This window comes from Sordaria macrospora, chromosome 5 (assembly GCF_033870435.1).
Source record: "Sordaria macrospora chromosome 5, complete sequence".
NCBI lineage: Eukaryota > Fungi > Ascomycota > Sordariomycetes > Sordariales > Sordariaceae > Sordaria > Sordaria macrospora.
In genome coordinates this window covers 3,400,150-3,420,820 of record NC_089375.1, presented here as the reverse complement: position 1 = coordinate 3,420,820, position 20,671 = coordinate 3,400,150, and the positions used below count along the sequence as shown (strand labels likewise).

Below are 20,671 nucleotides of genomic sequence, written 5' to 3'. Positions count from 1 at the left end.
GACCCTTTTTCTACTACCTCGAACAGTAAAGCTGGAAGCTGCCACTGTTACTGCTGCTGCCACTGCCGCTACCGCCTGTCCGATATCGCCTCCCGAGTTGCTGCCTAGTGGTGAAGATGATGATGATGATGATGGAAGTTGCAACCCCGCCGGTCTCACTACCTGCACTGCTCCGCTATGGCTCACGAGGAAGGAAAGACTGCCCCGAGGGGGTGAGTCGGTCAGTCGGTCACTTGAGATTGGGATTGCGGCGACAAGTGGAACTTGAAGAGGGTTCACCTACTAGTACCTCTGGTCGAGGTCCGTCCCATCATGCAGTCTTCGGGCATGATCCAATGGCGGAGGATTGAGTTGTGCTTTCAGTCGTGCTGCAGTGCCCTAGAAGCAGACAAGCTTCACGGGCCCCGGGCCCATGTCGTCAACTGGAGCACAAAGACTCGGACAAGAGATACAGTGGCCGCGGTGAAACAGAGACACAGGCACGGCAGCAAGGCCGGAGCTTCCAATTCCAACAAGTCCAGCAATGTCCACCCCCGGACCTCAGACCAGGCAGGCATGGTTCCATCTCAATGCTCCTTGTGCTTGTGTTCCCCAGACATCCAGGCTTATGGTACTTCCCACTGCAGACACTCCGACGTTATCTTCTCCCGACTAACCTTAACCTCATCAAATGTCTCGGGCAACCGAATTTCATCTATCACGCTCTCCCGACCACGTTCGCAACGAGAAAAAGAGTTCATCAAGTGGCCAAGCCACACTCTGCCAGCGTCGGGATTTGTCGACTTCCGTCATGCATGGAAACGTCCTTTTCCTTTTCGCCGCAACGAGCCATCTTCCTCCAGCACATGACACATGCCGCCATCATCGGATATCGACGAGCTGGAGACCGCGAGCCAGCTCAGATTAACCTGTTCGCATTTGGTTTCCATCTCTAGTCGAAACTAATGTGCTTCTGGATCGGACCGACGGGTAGATTGTATCCTGCAGGATACCTGTCTTGATTCCAACAGCTTGCCTGGTGCTCTCCAGGCAGAGCAGTACCTCGGGAATATCAATGGTATGTTAGAGGCTCCCTCATCCTAATTGGTGTCGCTTTTCCGGCGCATGCTGACACGGGCCGGTACGTAGAGCTGGGCCGATTTTCTATACCTGTCTTTGGTCGTTTTGAGAGACAAAGATACGGGGATCCCAAATGCAGAAAGATACACGCAACACCCATTCGCTCACGGCGAAACATAGTCACCCAGGATCGACTGTCTGGCTGCGAAGCTCTCAACCACAGGTGGCATGTCAACTCGACCACGTTTTCCCGCCGTGTCCGCAATGCGTATATGCAATGTAAATGTTATATGGACGGCGACGCGTGCGATCCCTGTACACAAGGGAATCAGAGTTCAACGCAGGTTCCTGCACAGAAAATAGCGGTGCATTGAAGACTCTGATTGATATTTCCACCAAGGTCCAGAGGGCGACGTTTGACTGCACGCAGTACCACGATGGATTCGTGCCCGGCCTTGATGAATAACGCACAACGGCTTATTACTGCTTACGAATTGCCAAAGTTGACCAAGAGATAACCAGCACACGAGCTCATACACGCAATATCCGTGCATACAGCAGTGTCTTCCATAGCTAGCTCGGATCGGTGATTCCTCCGCCTTCATGTCATTTGGTGCGACAGTTGACTACTCCGCCTCTTGGGAAACCAGAAAGGACAGCACGACATGTTACCCCAACTACAAAACCCAGGCTCTTGACACATTGGGACTTATCTCGTCATTTGGTACAGACCCAGAAGCCAGTCACCAAAAATGGTTTTGGTTCAAGAGCCGTACTATAGCCAGCTGAGCTGGAAAGATGGGCCTGGTATCTGTCCGCAAATAAATGCGCTCAGGTCTCACATGTTCGAACCCGAGTCAACAAAGCGCCGACGCCTACTGGCGTCCATCGTGGGAACTTAATGGTGGATGCCATCCCATGCCGATGTGGCGCCTGCATGGCAAGTGAAAGGTCCTTGTTTGGGTGTTTGAGGCCGATGCTTTTTGATACCAAGACAATCTGAAACCACACAGCTTCCTATCTCGTCCCGCCGTTGCAAAGGAAGCGCATTCCAGTCAATGCAACACTGTGCGGTTGCTCTAGCCATGTGCTCCCATGGTCCTTTGAAGCTCACAAGTGGCCTTTGCAAAGGAGACAGGGAGGGAAGTTTTGTGCGGGGCACCTCCTTCAGAGAGTCAATCGTATTGTTCTTTTCAGAAACTTTGAGGCGTAGCGTCACTCTGCGCTCAGCCAGCTCCTCGTTAGTGTATTGGCTGCTTGATCACTTCATCTGCCATGGTCTGGATTCCCGAGGAGCCTATCCATTCAATGTATACCCAAGCGCTGCATTCAGAGCTACCATGATAGTTACTCCAACCGGCGTCCCGGTAGGAAGCAAAGATACACGAGCCGGATCAGGTTGGATGATGACAACGGGATTCCGGCACTGGGACATGACAGCACGGGTATCAGACCATCATAAAAACCGATTGGACTACAGCTTCAATTCGGTGGGTGGAAGCACGAGAGTGGCGTGGCTTGGCCGTCTTACGAATGCCTCGACAATTCGGTCATATTTGGGCTATTGTCCTATGATCACAAAGTATCATGCCCCTCCGGGATACGCCACGGATATTTACGCTTCACGTCAACCGTTTCATTGGGTGCTGGATACCTAGACTTGCGTGTTTAGGGTCATCTACGCGTGAAGGTTGGGTTACATAGCAGCAACTGCTAGAAATGCATGCCCTTATCCCTTGGACAATCATTGCCAACACGCTCTTGCCAGCGACGATATTCGGAGACGAGGTACGAGCTGTTACAGTGATAAAATGGGTTGAACGAAATCCTCTGGAACTGCGGAGGCGTGTTGATGGTGTCTTATCCAGCAGGCAAGGCCCCACGAGCGGCAGATTACTTCTTATGTACACCGCTTTTGGCATGTTCTCAGCCGAAGGAATGCATTGCTGGATATGATCAGGCGATGCTATTGACTCTGTGAGGCTCACGGGGTTGCCAGAAACGCGATATGGGCTTCACTGCGGTGTCCGGGATTTTTGGATATCCTTATCTTGGGCATGCGTACCCTACTGTAGCACATGACTCTATTCACCACTGTTTTAGGGTGAAGAATGGGATTTGGTAAATACTGATGTGCTCATTATGATGCAGGTTAGCTCTGGGAAGCCGTTCGATTGGCCGCAATGCTCGCAAATGGCATCTTACGGTTGTCCATTTTTGAACCTATGAGTTGCTTCATTTTCCTCTCAGAGTCGGTCAATGTGCAAAGCAACAACAAGAAGAGACAAAGATCGATCGGACCTCCGGTGATGTGGGCGGGATTGTTTGTGGTACAACTTGAACCCACTGAAACAAGGAAAATCGGCGACTGGGAGGCAGGCTAAGCGGAATAGAGCTGTAGTCGCGGGATCTGAAAGACAGTAAAGTGTATGCTACATACCGGGATTGGAAACGCATCTCGTGTTGTGGTTGTCGTGGTAGCAATCAGCACGGTTGCTTGCTGGAAAGCACGCAGCAGGTCAAGCCACCGAGGCTGTTTTACCGCAAGACGCGCAGACAAGGTAGTCATTGTATATTACCCATTTCCTTCACCGACATCGCACTTTGACGAGCTTTGCTTACGGTAACCAGGAATGCGGGAAGCATCACCATATCCCGTTATCGAACGACAAGAAAGAAAAATAACCGGCCAATAAACCCCATTGTCCGGAGAGCAGCCACTCAAAAGGTTGCGCGGCCGTTTTGAACATTGCTTAACACCACAGACATATACCCAAAGCCACAGAGCTGGATTCAGTCTCGACCTTTGCATACCCGGTATACGTTTCTATGCTCCGGGGAAAGAGCAAGCAGCAGAATGGATGGATGGGTGGATGGGATATGGGATGGATCTACGAGGCACAGGAGGGCGCGAGACGCCGGGTCTGTTTCCCTTAAGTCACCGGTGTAACCTCACCACACTTCACAGACGGATTGTGTGCTCGCTAGTGCATGATATGCGGGCAATCACCGCAGCAACCCATCCCGTCTACCACTTCCCCCGGGTTTTGCGTTACAAGCTTATTAGGACCGCTTGTTATGCCCCAGGCTACCAGGTTGCCTTGTTGTAGAGGCAGGTTTGGGGGGGACCGGAGTTACATTGGACCGAACCGGCTCTTGTAGCGATACAACCCGGTGGGATACAAGTTTGCTCCTCCTTGGCCCCCTGGCTTGTTCTTGGAGGCACGTGTGTAAGTAAGATGCAATTGATAGGTAATCATATCATACTTTGGTCTAGGGCAAAGGACATGGGCAAAACTCAAGATGGTAGATTCGGTCAAGATCTTGAAGAAATGAGTGTTAATTTTACTCGCCGGGCTGCAGGAAACCATTATATGGTTGAGTGTTCTACGTGATCTAGTTTGTGGCGGTGGCCATGAGAGAAGGAGGCTAAGTAAAAGTGCTTCTCTAACCACACCATTAACTCTGGCTACCCATGCCTTACATCGCCTCGGCAAGCTCAGTCACTCGGTCACAGTTTCTCTCACCTCGGACTACACCCGTCGCACCTTCCTTTTTACAGAAGAATTGACACACCAAGTTGTTTGCCATCGATAGCTCCTTCCCTCGTCTCTGCATTCAAGTTCTAGGCAGGAAAGAGCAGATATTACACCCAGGTTGGCAGGAGCATTGAGACCTGCGTCAAAAAATTTGCTGTGCGGGGTGGAAGGATAAGACCGGATGCTGAAGGGGAAATGAAGAAGGAGTGAATGGAGGCATAAAGTGAAAGTTGGGAGTGGAAGGAACTTACACAATACCCAGGTAATTACAGGAAAAGAGAAGATCATAACAGGTAGAGGGAAAAGAGCTCACAAAGATCGACTCAAAGAAAAGCAACTAGTTGAATTGATCTACAAGGGTATCTCCCACGGCCTCCTTCAAGCCATTACCATAACCATTAAAACCACTTCCCCGCGCTCCCCTCCGAGTCTTTGCCCTTCTCTATTACTTCTAGGTTTCCCAGCGGTCCACTTTCCCGACTCGGGCATAGGGAGCTGGCTGTCACATTATCGTCGTATCCATCGACTTGGTCATCTTCATCGCCATTGGATGTATAAGGCGGCTCCTTCTCTGGGAGTGTCTCTCTCATTCCCTTTTTCTTATCAGAACCGACGATATCGTTCACTTCATGGCTTGGGTGGTTTATTCGAGAATGAATCCTGGGTACCTCAGCAGGCAACTCACACAACAACAATCCGTCAGCCCCTCCCTGTTGATGGCTCCCTACTAATAGTCATCGTCCTGTTGGTGTCAGATTCTTGCAGCCCGAAATAGCGGCTGGGGTGAAACACTCCTCTGGCAACTCGGCGAGGTGGCTGTGGAGAGGAGAAGGTTTTCGTTTTGCCCATGGACTGAAGAATCTGAACGTGGTTCTTGATCTTGCCGTTGTCTTTGTTGTTATTGTTGCTGCCGGTGACGATAGATGAGAAGAAGGCGTGAATGACCATGGTGATGGTGGTGGCATAGACAAAGAAATTCTGCCCCAACCTCATCCTGGTTAACCTCATCCTGGTTGTCGTTGGCATGGGTTTTGTTGCCGAACTGTTTCCGAGTGTCCCGGTCGGTCGTTATGGTGGGCGAAGGGCTTGTGTCCGCTGAGTGCTGGTGGTAAAAGAGACAAGAGGTGGTAGCAGCCGAGCCATTTTTTCCATTCACATTGCTCTCCTGTCTGATCTTGCTGTCTCTCTTTACTTTTTGTTCGGACAGCCTCGATCTCTCGCTTCTCTCCCCCTTCGCACTTTCTCTGCTTCTTCTTCGTATTCCTAGCATCCATACACCTCACCATCAACAGCGTCAAACAAATCAACGCAATCCCACCAATCACACCTTCAATAATGCTCCCAATCCTACTATTCTGTTGCTCTTGCTGCTCAGATGAAGGATCTTCTCTTTCTGTTTCTCCTCCGCCTCCTCCCTCCTTTCCAACGCTACTGGTAGCAGTGACAGTCACAAGCGGAGGAACCGTATGTGGAGTGATGAGGCAGTCGATGGTGGTCGGGTAGGCGTTGCAGCCGAAGCGGCGGTAGACTTGAGCGTCGGCCGAGGTGCTGAAGCGAAGCTCTGAGATGGCGCAGTAGGGGTTGTTTCCTGTGCTGTCAAATTTTGGCTGTTAATCTTCTCGTCATCACAAAGGAGGCAGGAGTGCCCGGCGACGATGCCTTCTGATTATGACGTTGGTTGGTTGATAAACAGCTGCGATAACTCATTCCTTCCAAAAGCAGGCAGTGTCGTTCTTTCCTTCCATCTTCTTTTCTTTTCATCTCGAAAACGGTTCTTCCCACCAATACAACCACCCCCTTTGGAGATATGAAAAAAAGAAAACAAGAAAGGTACTAACCAAGTCTCAACCCCCTCAAACCTCTTCCTCCCTCTCTCTTCTCCCACAACACCACACCCCCCAGGCCCAGCAGACCCCCCAGAATCCCCAGCACCCCCCTTACACCCAGAGCCATCATCAGGCTTACACCCAAACTCATCTACACACCCTCCCCTCCACCCGCCGCAGTCCCTCTTCAAGTTCAACTTCCCGTGGTGTTTCTCTGCAGGATCTTTGCAAAACCCGTACAACCCATCTCGCAGGTCCAACACGCATATTTGACCTGGAGGTGGCTGGATAGCGTCTTCGTAGTCGCTGGAACGGTAGCCGCAGGCGTAGAGGCTAAGTACGTATTTCCAGCCGTCGTCGCCATCATCGTCGTCGTCATCATCGTTGTCGTCATCTTTTGAGGAGGTGGGAAGAGAAATACTGGTGGAGCGTTTCCATAGCAGAGGGTGAAGATGATGGCGGTTTTGGTTCTGGTGGATGTAATGGAAAGAAGGGGCAATTGTGGTAGTGGTAACTGGTTGATTGATGCTATTGTCGGCTGTAAGGTATCTTGGCAGAAGGCCTGGGGCGGAAGTGAGTGTCGTGATGACTGTGACGGATACCGCTGCCATTTCTTCGAAACTTTCGAAACTTCGACGATGTAGTATACTGTGTCACTGCGACGGACTGTAATTTAGCAAGAAGTAAAAATCTTCGTGAGAAAGCTCCTCATTTTGTCACGAGCTTGAGGTAATTAGGTAACATGAGAGTTTTTTAACAGGTGCCTAGCTCCCCCAAACCCCGAGTTTGATCCCAGGGGAAGTCAACAAAGAAATATGAAGACGGCTCAAAGAAAATTGGTATGGAACCACTTCCCGGTGTTTCGAATAAGAATATCCAATTAGCTATGCCGTTCGTATAATCCTCCCTTGGTGTCATTTCTCTTCTCCATGTTGACCGAGTCTACCTCTATACAATACTACTTGCCTGCGCAGTCGATGTTGTCATGAGGACAACTATCAAATGCTCTGTCTGATCTGGTGAACGGGGATAGCATAGGAAATTTCTAGATCCAATGCAAGGGAGCGGCGTTTTATCAAACCAATATGTTCGAGCCCACGCATTGTCTATACCGACGTCACAATGTGTATGCTGTTGGAAACTTGATGGGGGCATCAAGGACTTGATGTAAATATAAGGATCGTTTTATGCAGACCTCGAGGCCTATCAGACGGATGTCATTCGATGAAGTCTCTGTGTAACTTAAGTCACTTCATTGGCTTCGTTTGGTGAGTACCAACAGATCATGTGCTACAACGGCAGACTTTGCTAAGCCTTGGAAAATTGGCCGTCAAAGAGCCGTTCATCAAGAATTGGCCCCTATCTTGAAGATTGGCAGCCCCCGATAGGGGCTTAACTGGTAAATCGTGTTCTGTTGGTTTCATAGAACGCACATAAAACACAATGTAGTGCTCTATTTTACTAGTGAGCATGTGATCATTGCAGAAGTTTTGGAGGACAGGCCCGAGACGTACTCATAGTTGTTGAACCCAGAGAAGAGTGGACCTTGTTGCACTCCTTACTGGCATTATTTTTCATGTCGTTATCGTCTGATTTCCAGGGATTGTCTAGAGCAAAAGACGACGTATTCAAAAGAAAACAGAACAAGCAATGGCGAAGGGGAGCCAACACCTGAGACCAGCAGCAGTAGGGAACAAATATTAGAAAGACGTATGACGATAGAGAATGAAGAAAGACAGTCCCGTATAGCTCTCGATCCAGACTAAAACAGGATCAATGAACTCGAGCCGGATTAGAAATGAGTCTAAGTATACTTGCGGTCCGGTTTCAACCAAACCGGAAAGACGAAAACCGGTATCCAGAAAAAAGAAAGTAAGCCGAAAAACGAACAACGAACAACGAAGGGTATCTACTCGGAATCGCAAAGAGAACAACATCGAAGCTGAGCCAAGGGTAAAACAGCAGAGCCAGAGGAAAGGAAAGAAAACAACGCAAAAAACAACATCACCCATACCCGATCCAAATTCAGAACCCAAACACGTTCGTATCTGAAGGCAAGCCGGTCGCGGTTCTTTTTATCCGTCCGTCCGCTCATTTGTCCCTCTTCTTCTGATGTGCCCTCCACTCTGTCCTTGCCACCTTCATTAGTAGGTCCTCATCCTTAACCGGTATCCATGACGTAAGTGTTTTCATCGCATTCTCGAAATCCGCATCCAGCAAGACGTCTCTCAAGGCGTGAATCAGCGCCGCACTCGTAGCGTGGAGGATGTCCAAACCTTGCGGTACTTCTGCAGCTGTTTGGTTTAGATGTCGTTTACTCCTACGCTCGCTCAGCTTCGCCAGAAAGCTTCTCTCCTTGGAAGTTTTGGATGTTTGCTGGGTGTCAGCGTGTTGTAACTGTGGTGTAACCTCTGCTGAGCCTCTTCCGGAAACTTGAGGGCCTAATTCCCCTTCAGGTGGGCACTCTCCCAGAAGCATAAAGATATCCCATACACGAAGTTGGGCGGCAAATGGTATTGATAGGTTGAAGAGTGTGAGATACCACCTTGTCCCATACGCCGTGGGGTCAATAGCTAATTCAGTCTGTGAGACAATCATGCGTTAGTACAGCGCAAAAGACACATTTTTCTGGTGCTGGTGACTTACAAGTTTGGAAGCAACGTCCTTCCCCGCAAGCCAATGTTTCTCAAAGTCGTCCAAGGTGGAAAGAAGCCCTTCGAAATTTGGCGAATACAGCCTCGAAAGCCCCCGATACCTCCAAAGGCGAACCATCATGATAAAACACCTCTCCTCATCATAATAGCACAGTAAGGTGGCTGCCAGGGGGGCCATTCCCTGAACATAACCTGTATCAGGGAAATACAACGAGATGGCGTGTAAAACGCGGAAGAGTAGACGCTGGCCTCCACTATATCGTTTTCGAAACATGATGTGACCATTGACCGTCCTGGGTACATCAAGATCAATCTGGACGTCGTCGGGTGAACTGATATCCTGAAACCTCTTAAATGCCGCGATGAGCACTTCATCCGTTTCAGTACTATTCGCATTCTTTGCACTTGTCGCAAGGAAGGAGAACCAGGCTGCAGAGCGCCAGCAGTCGGGAATTCCTTTCCAAGTGCGTTCGATAAGCTTCGGGTTTTTCGTGTCGAATTCAAAATTCATGCCTTGACCTAGGCCTTGGCCTTCGCCCTCACCGCCGTCTTCCAATGGGAACCTCTGGACGACCTTTGCCATTTTCCTCCATTTCTCGGACCGTTCCAATTCTTTCTTCTTCAGGGCTTCGGTGCTTTTTTTTCCCGCCACCCTAGCTGCGTACTCCAGGATATCGGTTAAACCACCCGCCGGAAACGCCAGCATATCCCCAGCTTCGTCCATCCATCGTCGGTCCCGATTTGGAGGTAGGTGGTTGGTGATGGACCGAAAAGACGATCGCGTAGATCTTCGTGATACGTTTGAATATTCCGAGGTAAAGGTATGTAGGGATCGCGCGGACACCTTTCTGCTCGGCGGGCGTCCAACAAGGCCTCGGCCAAGGGGAGAGGAGGAATAAGCCGAACCGGGCCGTTTCGTCAACACGTTCCTTCTCCTAGGTGAAAAGTGTCTTGACCTTGATCCTGGCCTGACTGTCCTACTCGTTTCTGGCCTGTAGCTGGTTTCTGGCCTTGCTGGCCTCTCCTTGATGAAGCCGTATCGGTCAACTTCAAGTCCGTCCAGATTCTCCCAATTTTCTAGCCCGCCCGCGCGTTCGTGCTCGCCCCATCTCCTAGTACCAGGTCGGTGATAGCTCGCGGCATCATCCCGTAACGACGAAGAACTGGCCCATGGGGCTGCGGGTGGTGAGGGCGCAATGGGGCTCGCGGCCCAGTCGCTCGAGCTCGGAACATCTAATCGAGGAGAGTCTCTAGGTAGTTGAGAAGAGGAGCGAGTTAGCAGGGTGGCCAGCGCATGGTGAGGTGTGTGTCTTGGTTCAAAAGGAAAGCCGTACACAACATCTGATGGGTCTTCCTCTGAAGGTAGAGGCGGAAGATCGCCAGCGAACGAGACGCGCCGCCCGCCATCTTGCCAATTGAAGCGATCACCATCGCTGGATTCATAGAGCGATCTCACCTTTTGTGATTCCCTCTCTACGTCCATGGGCATAACGCGGATACTGGGCAGCGGGGCGGAGGGCGACGCTGGATCCTCATTGATGGTGATGGACGGGCGTGCCAGTCCAGAGGCGTCACTGAGGCGCGATGACCTGGTGGAGCTGGCTATCTCTTTCTCCCTTTCCGTTTCCCTTTCCTTCTCCGTCTCGTGGTCCAAGTTGTCCAGGGGCTGCGCTGCTGCTTCTACAGGTACTGCGGGTGGTGGTGTTGTGGGAGCTGCTACATGCGCCGTGCTGGTAGGAGGTGTAGGGGCTTCGGTTCCCTGTGGTTCCTGTGCTGCGTCTGCCAGCTCGCCGTCGTCTCGTTGCGTGTTGTCGACCGGAGTATGCCCCCCAAACATGATACTGCCGCGGTTGGAAAAGGATAGGCTGCCAAAGTCGACTGCAATACGGTCCTGGGAGATGAGCGTGTTAATTGGGCTGAAGGGGCCGTTGACATTGTCAGCTCCAAGACAGGTCTGGGCAGGGGAACTAGAAGAAGCAATGGAAGCAATGAGAGCCTGGGAGGGCTGGTTGTCTGGCTCCAGGAGCCCCCAAGGTCCCTCTAGCCCCTTGTCCGGCCTGCTAGCGCCGACGGTGACGGCCAAGGAGCTGCCGGTTGATGAGCCAACGCTACGGCGCTGCAGGCGTGGGGGAGTTCGCAGCGCCTTGGGTGATTTGGATGAACCAAGCGAGCCCCGCATGGCGGCTTTGTCTGCGGTAGACGCACTGGCAGATGCTCTAGCGTAAGGGGTACTGCCGGGGGTCAGCGTGCTAGATGAGGCCCTGGACTCCCTGGAGGATCCATCCGCTTCGGGAAATGCAACCTTGTCCCTGTCGTCCTCTCCACCAACCGAACCAAGGGATCCAAGGGTCTTTTTGCGCGTCCTGATCTTCCTTGTCTCCATCATCGACTTCGACCGGACAGTTGCCCTAATGCTGAATGTCTTGCCAACTATCGATGCGCTGAGGCTGCTCCTCTTTGACGCCTTCTTCAACGACCGTGATGGCGACGGTATCGGGGCTGGGGCCAACGCCCTCGAGGCTGCTGAAGGAATACACAGCTTGTCGTCGGTGATCCCTGGCGTTTCTATTTCCGGCTGATGTACGCCGTGGGCGTCGTCGTCGCGATCCTTGACGTCAATCGCGATGCCTGAGGAGGGGGTATCGAACGCCTTCTCGGTGTTCTTTATATCAGACAAACTGCCGTCGCCGAGGTTATCACTGTCAATGTCGTCCTGGAGTGTGATAGACGATGAAGTCGGCGCGCACGAATCTCGCTTCGACTCGATGTCGCTAATGATGCTGACGGTCTGCGGGCGGGGGCGGAGATGAGGCTCTAGTCGGAAGAGGGGATGGTCTTCGGGCGGTGGAGGGATTGCTGGACGGACAACAACGATGGGAGTGACCGAGGAACGCGGACGGATCGAGACACAACGATGGGGTGGTGGAGGGAGCGGAATGGGCGGTTCGGCCTGTTTTGTCTGTTCATAACGGATGCCGGCCAGATCGGGGTGGTCTTGTCTAAACGAGGACAGCCGCCGAGTTCTCAACCTCACACTTGGCCTGTGGCGCACACTTGCCGTCTTCAAGGGTGCCATGTGTGAGGCACGCGGCGAGTGAGGAGCGATGGGAGGGTCGGGGTATACGAGAATAGGGTTAATCATGCCGGGTTGTTGGATACCGGGCTGGCCGCTTGTTTGCTGCTCTTTCCCGCGCTGGGGCCGCCCTCAGAGCGTGGCAGCTGATGGCTATAGCAGTGGCTATGGCTGCTACCTCTATGGTGGGAGTAGGTAATAATGATGGTCCGGGTATGGTGTTACCGTGCTGCGGTCTGTGGCACTTGTGTGTCTGACGTTGAGTACCTAGGTAAGGTAGGTAGTCGAGGCCCAGAGTTCCTGCACGGAGGAGGCAGAAACCAAGAGTAAGGTCGCTGACAGCAGAAAACAGGATATCATCCAGGAGGCGGCGTGGGAGATGCGTATAAATCCGGGAAGGCGTCAGGTTAAGGGCAGGCTCTGATTGTGCAGAGTCCGAGGCTGAGGTGATGTTGAAAATAGCAAGACTAACGATAATCCTCGGATGGGGTTGCTGGCTTGCAGCAGGCCTTGAAACTTGAGGGTATGACGAGCGGAGGGGAAGTTTAAGGTGAATGGCTGGGGAATACCATCTTGAGTTCTTTAAGAGCCATCCCAGTTTGAGGGCAGGAAGAACGGGAGCGACAGTGACTGATGTATTCCAAGTGGGAGTAAAGCTCCCTTCCCTTTCCAGATCGAATTTCCTTCCTGTGGTTCAGGGTTCTCACCGGACTCACGCGACCCTCCAACCCAAGTGGAAGGAAGTACTTGGCTTAGTACAGTCGAAAAGTCGCACCAATGCGCGAGCAGCGATTTCGAAAGCCTCTAGCATCATCTTGCTCCCTTTTCCGGTACTCGCGAAAGTATTCCACCTCCACAATTTCCCACTATGCAGTCTTGATGGCGGCCATGGCGGTTGTGGGGGATTATGTCGCCGCCACTCTTTGCCAGCTCCTGTTGGCAGCCCTTATTGTGGTTGGGCCGATTGTTTGCTCGGTACCTTGCCCACGATTCCCACGACGCCCACAACGCCATGGCCCCAACTTGTATGTACACTACATACGCTATCTAACGGGATGGGCATGTGCCTGCAGGTAATGAGGGACTGCGGGCGCGGGCCGGCGAGAATACTACCCTCTAATCACAAATGATCAGGGCGAGTGTCGCTAGAGCAGTGACGAGGTCCCGACTGAGACACTTTGGACGATCAACATCTCAGAAGCTCATCACCAGCCGAACTAGTCCAACACATGTCGCCTACCTATTACACTTGATCAAAGCTGAATGGGTTCGGCGTCGCGCCGTGCTCTGGAGAACGAAAAGGCAAGGAAGCCGGTAACTTATATGCTCGCCCGGCCTCACGTTGCAAATTACACCCATTCAACAAGGTAACGTTGTCGCCGATACAAAGGAGACACTTACCGAGCATCCAACGCCAACACATATGTGTGACAACACACAAACACAATTTATCCAGCTAACCGATTGATTGACAACCACATTCTATACAACAAGGAGTCTCTGTGCCACTTGAAGTCCCAAATGTAAAGGTAGCCAATATCTTATTCACGTTCTCATGTCTCTGCTAATGTAAGAAACCGTTAAAACTGGCGGTCTAGAAGCGGTAATCCGCCAATGTTCCAAGTTTCATCCATCAGCCAGGCCAACTTCCGAGGTAGTATCATAACAAGTTATCTGCCTAGCTGCTACCACGCAACTTGAGGGGGCGCCTCTCAGCTTGATCAAACGGCCTTCAATCCGATGAACTCACGGTACACCAAGTGTAACAGTCTGTCCATTCTATTCTACTGGTGGTCGCGATCGTATGTAGGAGGGAATTCCATGCATCATTGGACAAACGGGTAACTATTGAATGACAAGGTTCGTCTTACAAATGCCTAGTATGTACGTTGTCAAAAACATCCTCGGCTCCGGCTCCGGCTCCGGCTCCGGCTATGGCCAAGAACGTTCCCAACTCGACCGGCTTCCGTCGGCTACTGGCAGTTATCACGTTTCAGACTTCCAAGGCATTTACTTGCCCCAAGCCAACCATCAGAGAGTCGGGTTATCCAGCTCAGAGCCAAAAAAAATAAACAGAACCTTGGACTTGTGAGGGTATCGGCATTATGAGAGTAAAAACCACTTCCCGTCCATATTACCTCTCCCCTCCCTAGCAGGCCTAGTACCCCTCCCCTCATTTCACACAGAAAGCTTTCCGTTCGTCGTGCTACCTACTTACCCGTCAACCAACCAACATGCTCCTGCCCCTTGCATAAGAGCTTGCATCCGATCCCAACGGACGGCGGGACGGATGATCCAAGCGGCCGGCGCGGCACAGAGCTTGCCTGGCTGCCTTCCATATTGACAAGACTGGTATTATCTTTTGTTCTCTAACTTTGCGCTTGTATCTTCGGCTAGTTCAAGATAAGATTACCCGAGGAAATAAGAAGAACAAAAGAGGTGTTGCACAATACCTGTATTTATTCCTATCAAGTTTAAGGTTGTAAACCGATCGTGATCAGGTACATCTATGTCACGTTGAAGAAAGTGATGAACACGTACATATGATGCGCAACATGGCGACGTGTCGAGGTGCGAGTCGAATTTGTACCTCTCGTGCCCCCCATAAATACCTATGGTTACTGTCTGTTGCATCTCGCTTCGCTCCTTAGATTGCAAATTTCTTAGACCAACGAACAATAAAGATCATTACACTTTCTCATTTCTCGCTATACAAGAGGCAATTCTGTTACCTGTCAGCCGCTCTCACTCCTTCCGGCCCCAAGCCTACACCTCCAGCCAAGCAGTTGTTAGGCATCTCTAGAGACCTTATCGATGTATGCTACTCAGTCAAACCAGCCAAACCAAACCCCAAGTGCATTCAAAAAAGATAAGGATTCTTATTAAAACTTCATTCGTAATTGCTGCAACCCTACTCATCACAGGTGTGTTCGTGCCGCTTGCACCTTGAATCTAAACCTCCTCATTCTCCCAATCCTTCTCCCCAAACAGCGGCGGTCCTTTCCTCCCTCCACTATTCGCCGCCTCAAACTTATCCAGAAACTCGGGCGGGATACTCGGTATGTACTTGCGTTCCCTCTCCCTGTTCACTCCGCCAAACCCGGCCCCGTAGCTAACCAGCATGTCTGTCATGCTGGGCAGGGTAAAGGGGAGCATGAAGGCCGGATCGAGGAGCAAGTTAGCCGGCGCGTCCTCGTCGTCGTCCTCACCGTCTTCGCCGCCTCCAGGACCCTCGGATGACGTCGTGGCGCCGCCCGGAGTGGACGCCCAGGGACTGCCGTTGATGGACCGGCTGATGGGCGTCACGGGCGTGCTGATGCTGCCATCACCGCCCCGCTCCTTGATGGGCGATGTGACTGACAACTGCGACATCTGTGACTCACGCTTGCGCTCCTTGCGCATGGCCTGCAGGGCCGTCAAATACTTCATGGCGCTCTTGGGGAGGCCCTTTTCGCCGACCTCGGAGCGGTAGTGCGTCGCGGCATGGATCAGCTGCTGGGGGCTCAGTGCCTTGAGCTGTTGGAGAGTACCGACGAGCGCCTCGAGGTCGTCGGCGCCCAGCGACGAAAGTACCTGCAACCATTGCAGGAGCTGGATGACGGGGGCGAGGTGGCGGCGCGCTGCCTCCATGGTGGTCTCCCCGCTCGACTTCATCTCGCCGCCTTCATAGTGCTCAGGTTGTCGGTTGTTGGTTCTAGCCCAATCCTCCAGGGCCGAGATGTTCATGCGGATCTGCATAGCCTTGGTCCGCGCCAAGTACTTGCGACTGGACATTATGCGGTTGAAAAGTTCGGCGCCGAGCCAGTATATTAGTTGTGAGATGACCTGTGCCGTGATGACTGAGTGAACGTCGTAAAGGTCCAGGACAAAAAGCGTAGAGGAAAGTAGTGATGTGACGTTCCGCGGAGACGGCTTCGCCCTCTGCTTGGGGGACGGTGGCCTGAAGCGCTTCTCCATGGGCGGTTCCTTCACCTCCTTCTTGCGCTTGAAGATCGTCCACTCCCCTTGGAACTCAATGTTTTCGAAGCCGGGAATTGTTTCATGGTCTAGCATGCCGGCATCCAGCACCTTGTCCAAACGTCTCTCGGCATCCCGGACAATAAGAATGAATATCTCGTTGATCAACTCTGCAAGCTGCGCTTGAAATTCGGTAGTGGCTTCTACCAAGCCGGCGTCCTTCTTCAGGTAATGTAGCAGCAGGGTTGCGTTGGAAACCCAAAAAGCCAGGATTGTCATATCCCACTGATATCTCTCCACGACATTGTTAATTTTGTCCATGGCAGTGATCAGTAGCTTTGCTAACAATTCACGGCTGGCATGGTAATGCGCATATCGAGCCCCCAGGAAGATCATGTTCGCGGGTACGGGTTTTTGTGATGGTGATCGTTGCGGGGTCATGTTGGTGATGACGATGTCCAGGATGCTGTCCAGTTCGCTCTCCTGGAAAACAAACATTTGGTCGTGGAGACACCTCGCCCAGTCGAACTCTTGCTGCTCTTCCTCAAATTCGTCAACAGGCTAGCGCATAGTCAGCATAGCAACACGGTGTGAGCGGGAAGGGAATCCCGGGTAGAGGGGAGTGCGAACCTCGGGTTGGTCATCCATGCCCACGTTTCCTAGATCAACTTCCAGATCACGAGCACTCTCCATCATCATTCTCCTGCGCATCTCGTTCTCAGCCAACTCTTCCTCGAACTTGTCTTGAGAGAAGCCAGGGTTGTAAAAGTCGTCGGCACCGGCCGTACCAATGCCATATCCGCTGTCGTGGAGATAGAAAGACATGTCACTGTCTGGGGCAACAAAATCGAAGGCAGTTCGACCTGTAGAGGTCTTCTTTTCGGGAGAGGCGCCGTTGTCGAGTAGTAACTTTGCAATGCCCTTGTGTCGATTGGTCATGGCCCACATAAGTGCACTCCATTGATTGCGGTCTTGCTTGTCAACATCAGCTCCGGCGTCGATAAGGACTTGTACTACGGCCTCGTGTCCCTGTTCCATAGTTCTGTTAGTAAAGCAAACCCCATGTGATCGGTTCCATAGTGACCGGCGCCAACTTACAAAACAGCTTGCGTAGATGAGGGCCGGCGTCCCTTCTTCATCTGGCGCATTGATATCCACATATTGTCTGCATGGCCCGTCGAGGATTTTGCGAACGGACTCGACATTGCCATTGCTGGCAGCCATGATAAAGGCTCTCTGCAGGACATCTTTCTTTTCGTCCTGCGGGATCTTGTCGTCATTGGCGATCAGGTTCTCATCCTCAAAGATTGCGCTGGCCGAATGCGCGGCCTGCGCAGCCAGCATTTCCATTAGTCTAGTCTCGCTGTCGGTCCCGCCTCCCTTGGTTATGTCCTCGTCGAACTGAGGGTCGTTGAGGTGAAGGTTGCTGAAGCTCAAAGGCTTGGCCGGTATGGGTGATGTCAAGAACTGCGATTGTCCTGATGGGAGACGGAGTCAGTTACAGGCCTGGGCAGTCCGAGACGTGAAGCGAGGAATGATGGGACAATGCGCCACCAAGCCAGGGTTCCATAAGACATTCAGACATGGGGCAACGGACCTTGCCATCCATCATACATCTCCGTCTCTGTTACCAAGTGTTCGGTAGGAGCATGTCTCCTGTCATCGAGGGAGCGCGGTAAATCGGGGGGCAACTCCTGCTTCTTCTTCTGTTGTGGTTCATATGCTCCTCCGTCGCTTCCAAAACCTCCTTCGTCTCCGCCGCTGGCACCGAAGCCGCCATCGAAGCCCCCATTATCCATTGGTGCGGATCGAGCGTAGCATGCGGCGAGCGGTGTCGGGTCTGAGCGTAGGTTAACAACCTAGAGCGGCGGGTTGAATGTTCGGGCAAGGCTATAACGTCAGCGTATGGCGGGCATTCGGTTTATCCAAGATGTCGGTCGAAGTCGAACTGAAGCGCACTGCGGTCGAGGATGACGATTCAGGGCAGAGCAGGTCAGGACTCGGTGTAGAGTTGAGAGCAGGTGGAATGCGAAGAAAGGTGACGTTGCTTCTTTAGTTGGCTGGACTGTTCCTTCTCCTGAAGAAAAGAAGTGACATAAATCCGGACCAGGTAATTGCTGTTAGGGGTTCAGTTCAAGCGGTAGGAGTTGCGCCACGGAAGCAGGGCACCCAGGCTTGGTGGTCAAGTCAACGCGGGAAGTGAAAGTCGGGGCGCGGAGAGACGGTGGACGTATCGAATGCCCCCCACTGACGTTGCTACAGCTGTTATCGATTGAGGTGGTCTGTGCTTTCTTAGTGGCATTTCCATGTCTCGACAATAAGACAATTGCCAGTTCATATCATGTTCCACAGCGCGGAATGACAGCTCGAGTTTGACAGCAGTGCGATTCGAAAGCTTCATGAGCAATCAAATCGACGTATGGCTGTGTGGACTCTACAAGATGCGTCCTCAGATCTGGGGTCACCCAAATTTAAACGTCGGTGAGGGTATCTCGACCGGTGGTTTGTGGGGAAATAAGGACCCTGACTGTTATTGAGCCTAGCGACGAGCTAGTGAGCGTTGTTTGGGGCATTGACTTCTCGACTCAAATTTAAGCTTCGCATCAACCTCGTCTCGAGTGCAGCCGTGAATGTTTCTAATTTCATTCTGAGAAAAAGCTGATTGGGAATTAGAGTTGTGCTTCAAGAGCAGATGATCTTAAGACCTGTGAAATTTCTTTTCGCTGCTAAATGACTGTACTTGCCCATCATACTGAATGATTCCCCCCTTTTCATGTGGATCGCCGTTTCTTGCTCCCCATATATGCTACCACCTATCGACACTATTAACTGCTTCTGTAGCAGTCCCTTAAACAGCCCTCTTCGCAAACACCCGCAATCTCTTCACTCCGCCGTCAGGCACAATGATGAGCTTGACGTGGGTGAACGGCTTGTCCTTTACCAAGCTCTCGACAGGGTGCTCATGATCAGGGCCGCACTTGATAGGTTCGGCCACCTCTGTCCAGCCCTCAGCATCCGCACCCGGCTCGCCTTCGCCCTTCCACTCGATGGCTTGCAGCTTGACCTGCTGGGGGTAGTTGCCACGGAAGTGAGCCGTGTCGACAACGAAGTTCTGGATGTAGCCGGGCGCGCCGAGTCTGATAATGGTCCAGTCGACGTGGCCCTTGGTGCGCGAACGTGCTGTCTCCCAACCGTCACCCATGTCCTTGCCGCGGCCCGGAAGGATAAGGTTGTCCTTGGTGCCGAAGTGCTGGTCACTGCAGGAGATGGCAACTCCGCCGTTCTGGGCAGCCGCCAAGTCAAAGATGGCCTCGGTATCCTCTGGGAATACCGGTACGGCGTGTCCAAACAGACGGAATCTGGCAATGCCGCCGTCAGGGTACATGTTTAGTCGCACATGGGTGTACTGCTTCTGGGTAGGGTTCTGGAGCTTCCAGCCGAATCTTTGCGAAGGGCCGCACTCCTGGATGCCAAGAATAGTCTCCCAACCACCACGCTCGCCCTTCCACGAGAGAACCTCGTCATCGTTCTGGCTGAAGCAACCCTCGACCGAGATGGCGGGCGCATGGTTGCCGTTGAAGAAAGCCGTGTCAACCTCGACACCCTCGACGGTGCCAGAGGCGACACCCAGACGAATCACAACCCAGTCGAACTCGGCGGAGTTGTGTCTCCTTGTCTCCCAACCGTCGTACCACGCACCGGTATAAACCATCTTTCCGGGCTGGCGGATAGGGGCCGTAGGGGTGATGAGGTTGGCCGCTTCGGCGAACCATTCGTCCGAGAAACCGAGAACTTTGCCACCGAGAGCTCCCGAGATAAGATCTATATCCCATTTCAACTTGCGTTAGTTGAAAGTGTTGGATGTTATGTTTCATGAGACGGATGCTACGGACCGATTGTGCTGGAACGGAAAGTCTTGTCGATATCATCGGCGGCGATCCGGGTGGCCGGAACAGCCTCGAGCTTGTGTTCGATGTTCGACATGGTGAGTGAGATGTGCAAGGTATATGGATGAGTGAGTCTCCAGTCCTCGATGTTACAACGCGAAAGAATAGGAAAAAGCCCCAGCGTCCTCGAGGTAACCAAGAGCAGGCGGCAGGTTTTTATATCACCACAGCAACAGTCAAAGAGCGATCGATAGCTTAGTCAAGATAATGCGTTTTTAGTCAAAGTACGTAACAGCAACGACAATCGTGGTCCTTTCTTCGTCGTACCCAACCGTCGTATTTGATCTACACCGAGAGTCATCGGCCGGCTCCGACACCGATCCACCTGTAGCGACAACTTCCTACAGGCCACGGCTCCTTTTTCCGTCCTCCGCATCTCTTCGGGAGGACCTGGTGCTAGTGAGGAGGGGCCGGTCTTTTGGATTTCTGCGGCGGGGCTTCGGGCGGAGCATTTATCGCCCGATAAGCTTATCAGGGCATTCGGATCAAAAGCCACACAGTGATGATGGTGTTTTGAACACAATATGCAGGGATAGGTATCCAGGCAGTTCTACAGAGGAAGCGCTTCCTCCACACTGTGTGCGAGTTCTCACACATGGCAGAGTTACATGTGGGT

The 20,671-nt window shown here is 52.2% G+C and overlaps 3 protein-coding genes across 3 annotated transcripts; all 3 read right to left on the bottom strand.

The window, feature by feature from the left end:
• Positions 1-7,709: 7,709 nt before the first annotated feature.
• Positions 7,710-11,257, bottom strand: SMAC4_02499 (uncharacterized protein; the record flags this gene model as incomplete). Its single annotated transcript, XM_066089785.1, has 4 exons — positions 7,710-7,877; positions 7,939-9,007; positions 9,071-10,328; positions 10,413-11,257. 3 exons carry the CDS (start codon positions 11,255-11,257, stop codon positions 8,516-8,518), a joined length of 2,595 nt encoding a protein of 864 aa, XP_065947267.1. The 3' UTR covers positions 7,710-7,877; positions 7,939-8,515.
• Positions 11,258-14,809: 3,552 nt separating this feature from the next.
• Positions 14,810-18,271, bottom strand: SMAC4_02498 (uncharacterized protein). Its single transcript, XM_003350781.2, has 4 exons — positions 17,706-18,271; positions 17,207-17,586; positions 16,739-17,137; positions 14,810-16,669 (listed from the first exon to the last, which is right to left on the bottom strand). The coding sequence occupies exons 1-4, from the start codon at positions 17,905-17,907 to the stop codon at positions 15,104-15,106; spliced, it is 2,547 nt and encodes an 848-aa protein (XP_003350829.1). The 5' UTR covers positions 17,908-18,271; the 3' UTR covers positions 14,810-15,103.
• A 466-nt stretch (positions 18,272-18,737) lies between these two features.
• On the bottom strand, positions 18,738-20,532 carry SMAC4_02497 (uncharacterized protein). The gene is made up of 2 exons (XM_003350780.2): positions 20,002-20,532; positions 18,738-19,930 (listed from the first exon to the last, which is right to left on the bottom strand). The coding sequence occupies exons 1-2, from the start codon at positions 20,090-20,092 to the stop codon at positions 18,957-18,959; spliced, it is 1,065 nt and encodes a 354-aa protein (XP_003350828.1). The 5' UTR covers positions 20,093-20,532; the 3' UTR covers positions 18,738-18,956.
• Between the last annotated feature and the right edge of the window lie 139 nt (positions 20,533-20,671).

What these genes read in the sequence shown, in the direction of transcription:
- SMAC4_02498 (XM_003350781.2), bottom strand. Translation starts at nt 17,907, where the DNA reads ATGGATAATGGGGGCTTCGATGGCGGCTTCGGTGCCAGCGGCGGAGAC. An exon ending in GATGTATGATGGATGGCAAG is followed by an intron (nt 17,587 to 17,705) that starts GTCCGTTGCCCC and finishes GTCTCCCATCAG; the next exon opens with GACAATCGCAGTTCTTGACA. An exon ending in GCATGGATGACCAACCCGAG is followed by an intron (nt 16,670 to 16,738) that starts GTTCGCACTCCC and finishes ACTATGCGCTAG; the next exon opens with CCTGTTGACGAATTTGAGGA.
- SMAC4_02497 (XM_003350780.2), bottom strand. Translation starts at nt 20,092, where the DNA reads ATGTCGAACATCGAACACAAGCTCGAGGCTGTTCCGGCCACCCGGATC. An exon ending in TTTCCGTTCCAGCACAATCG is followed by an intron (nt 19,931 to 20,001) that starts GTCCGTAGCATC and finishes AATGGGATATAG; the next exon opens with ATCTTATCTCGGGAGCTCTC.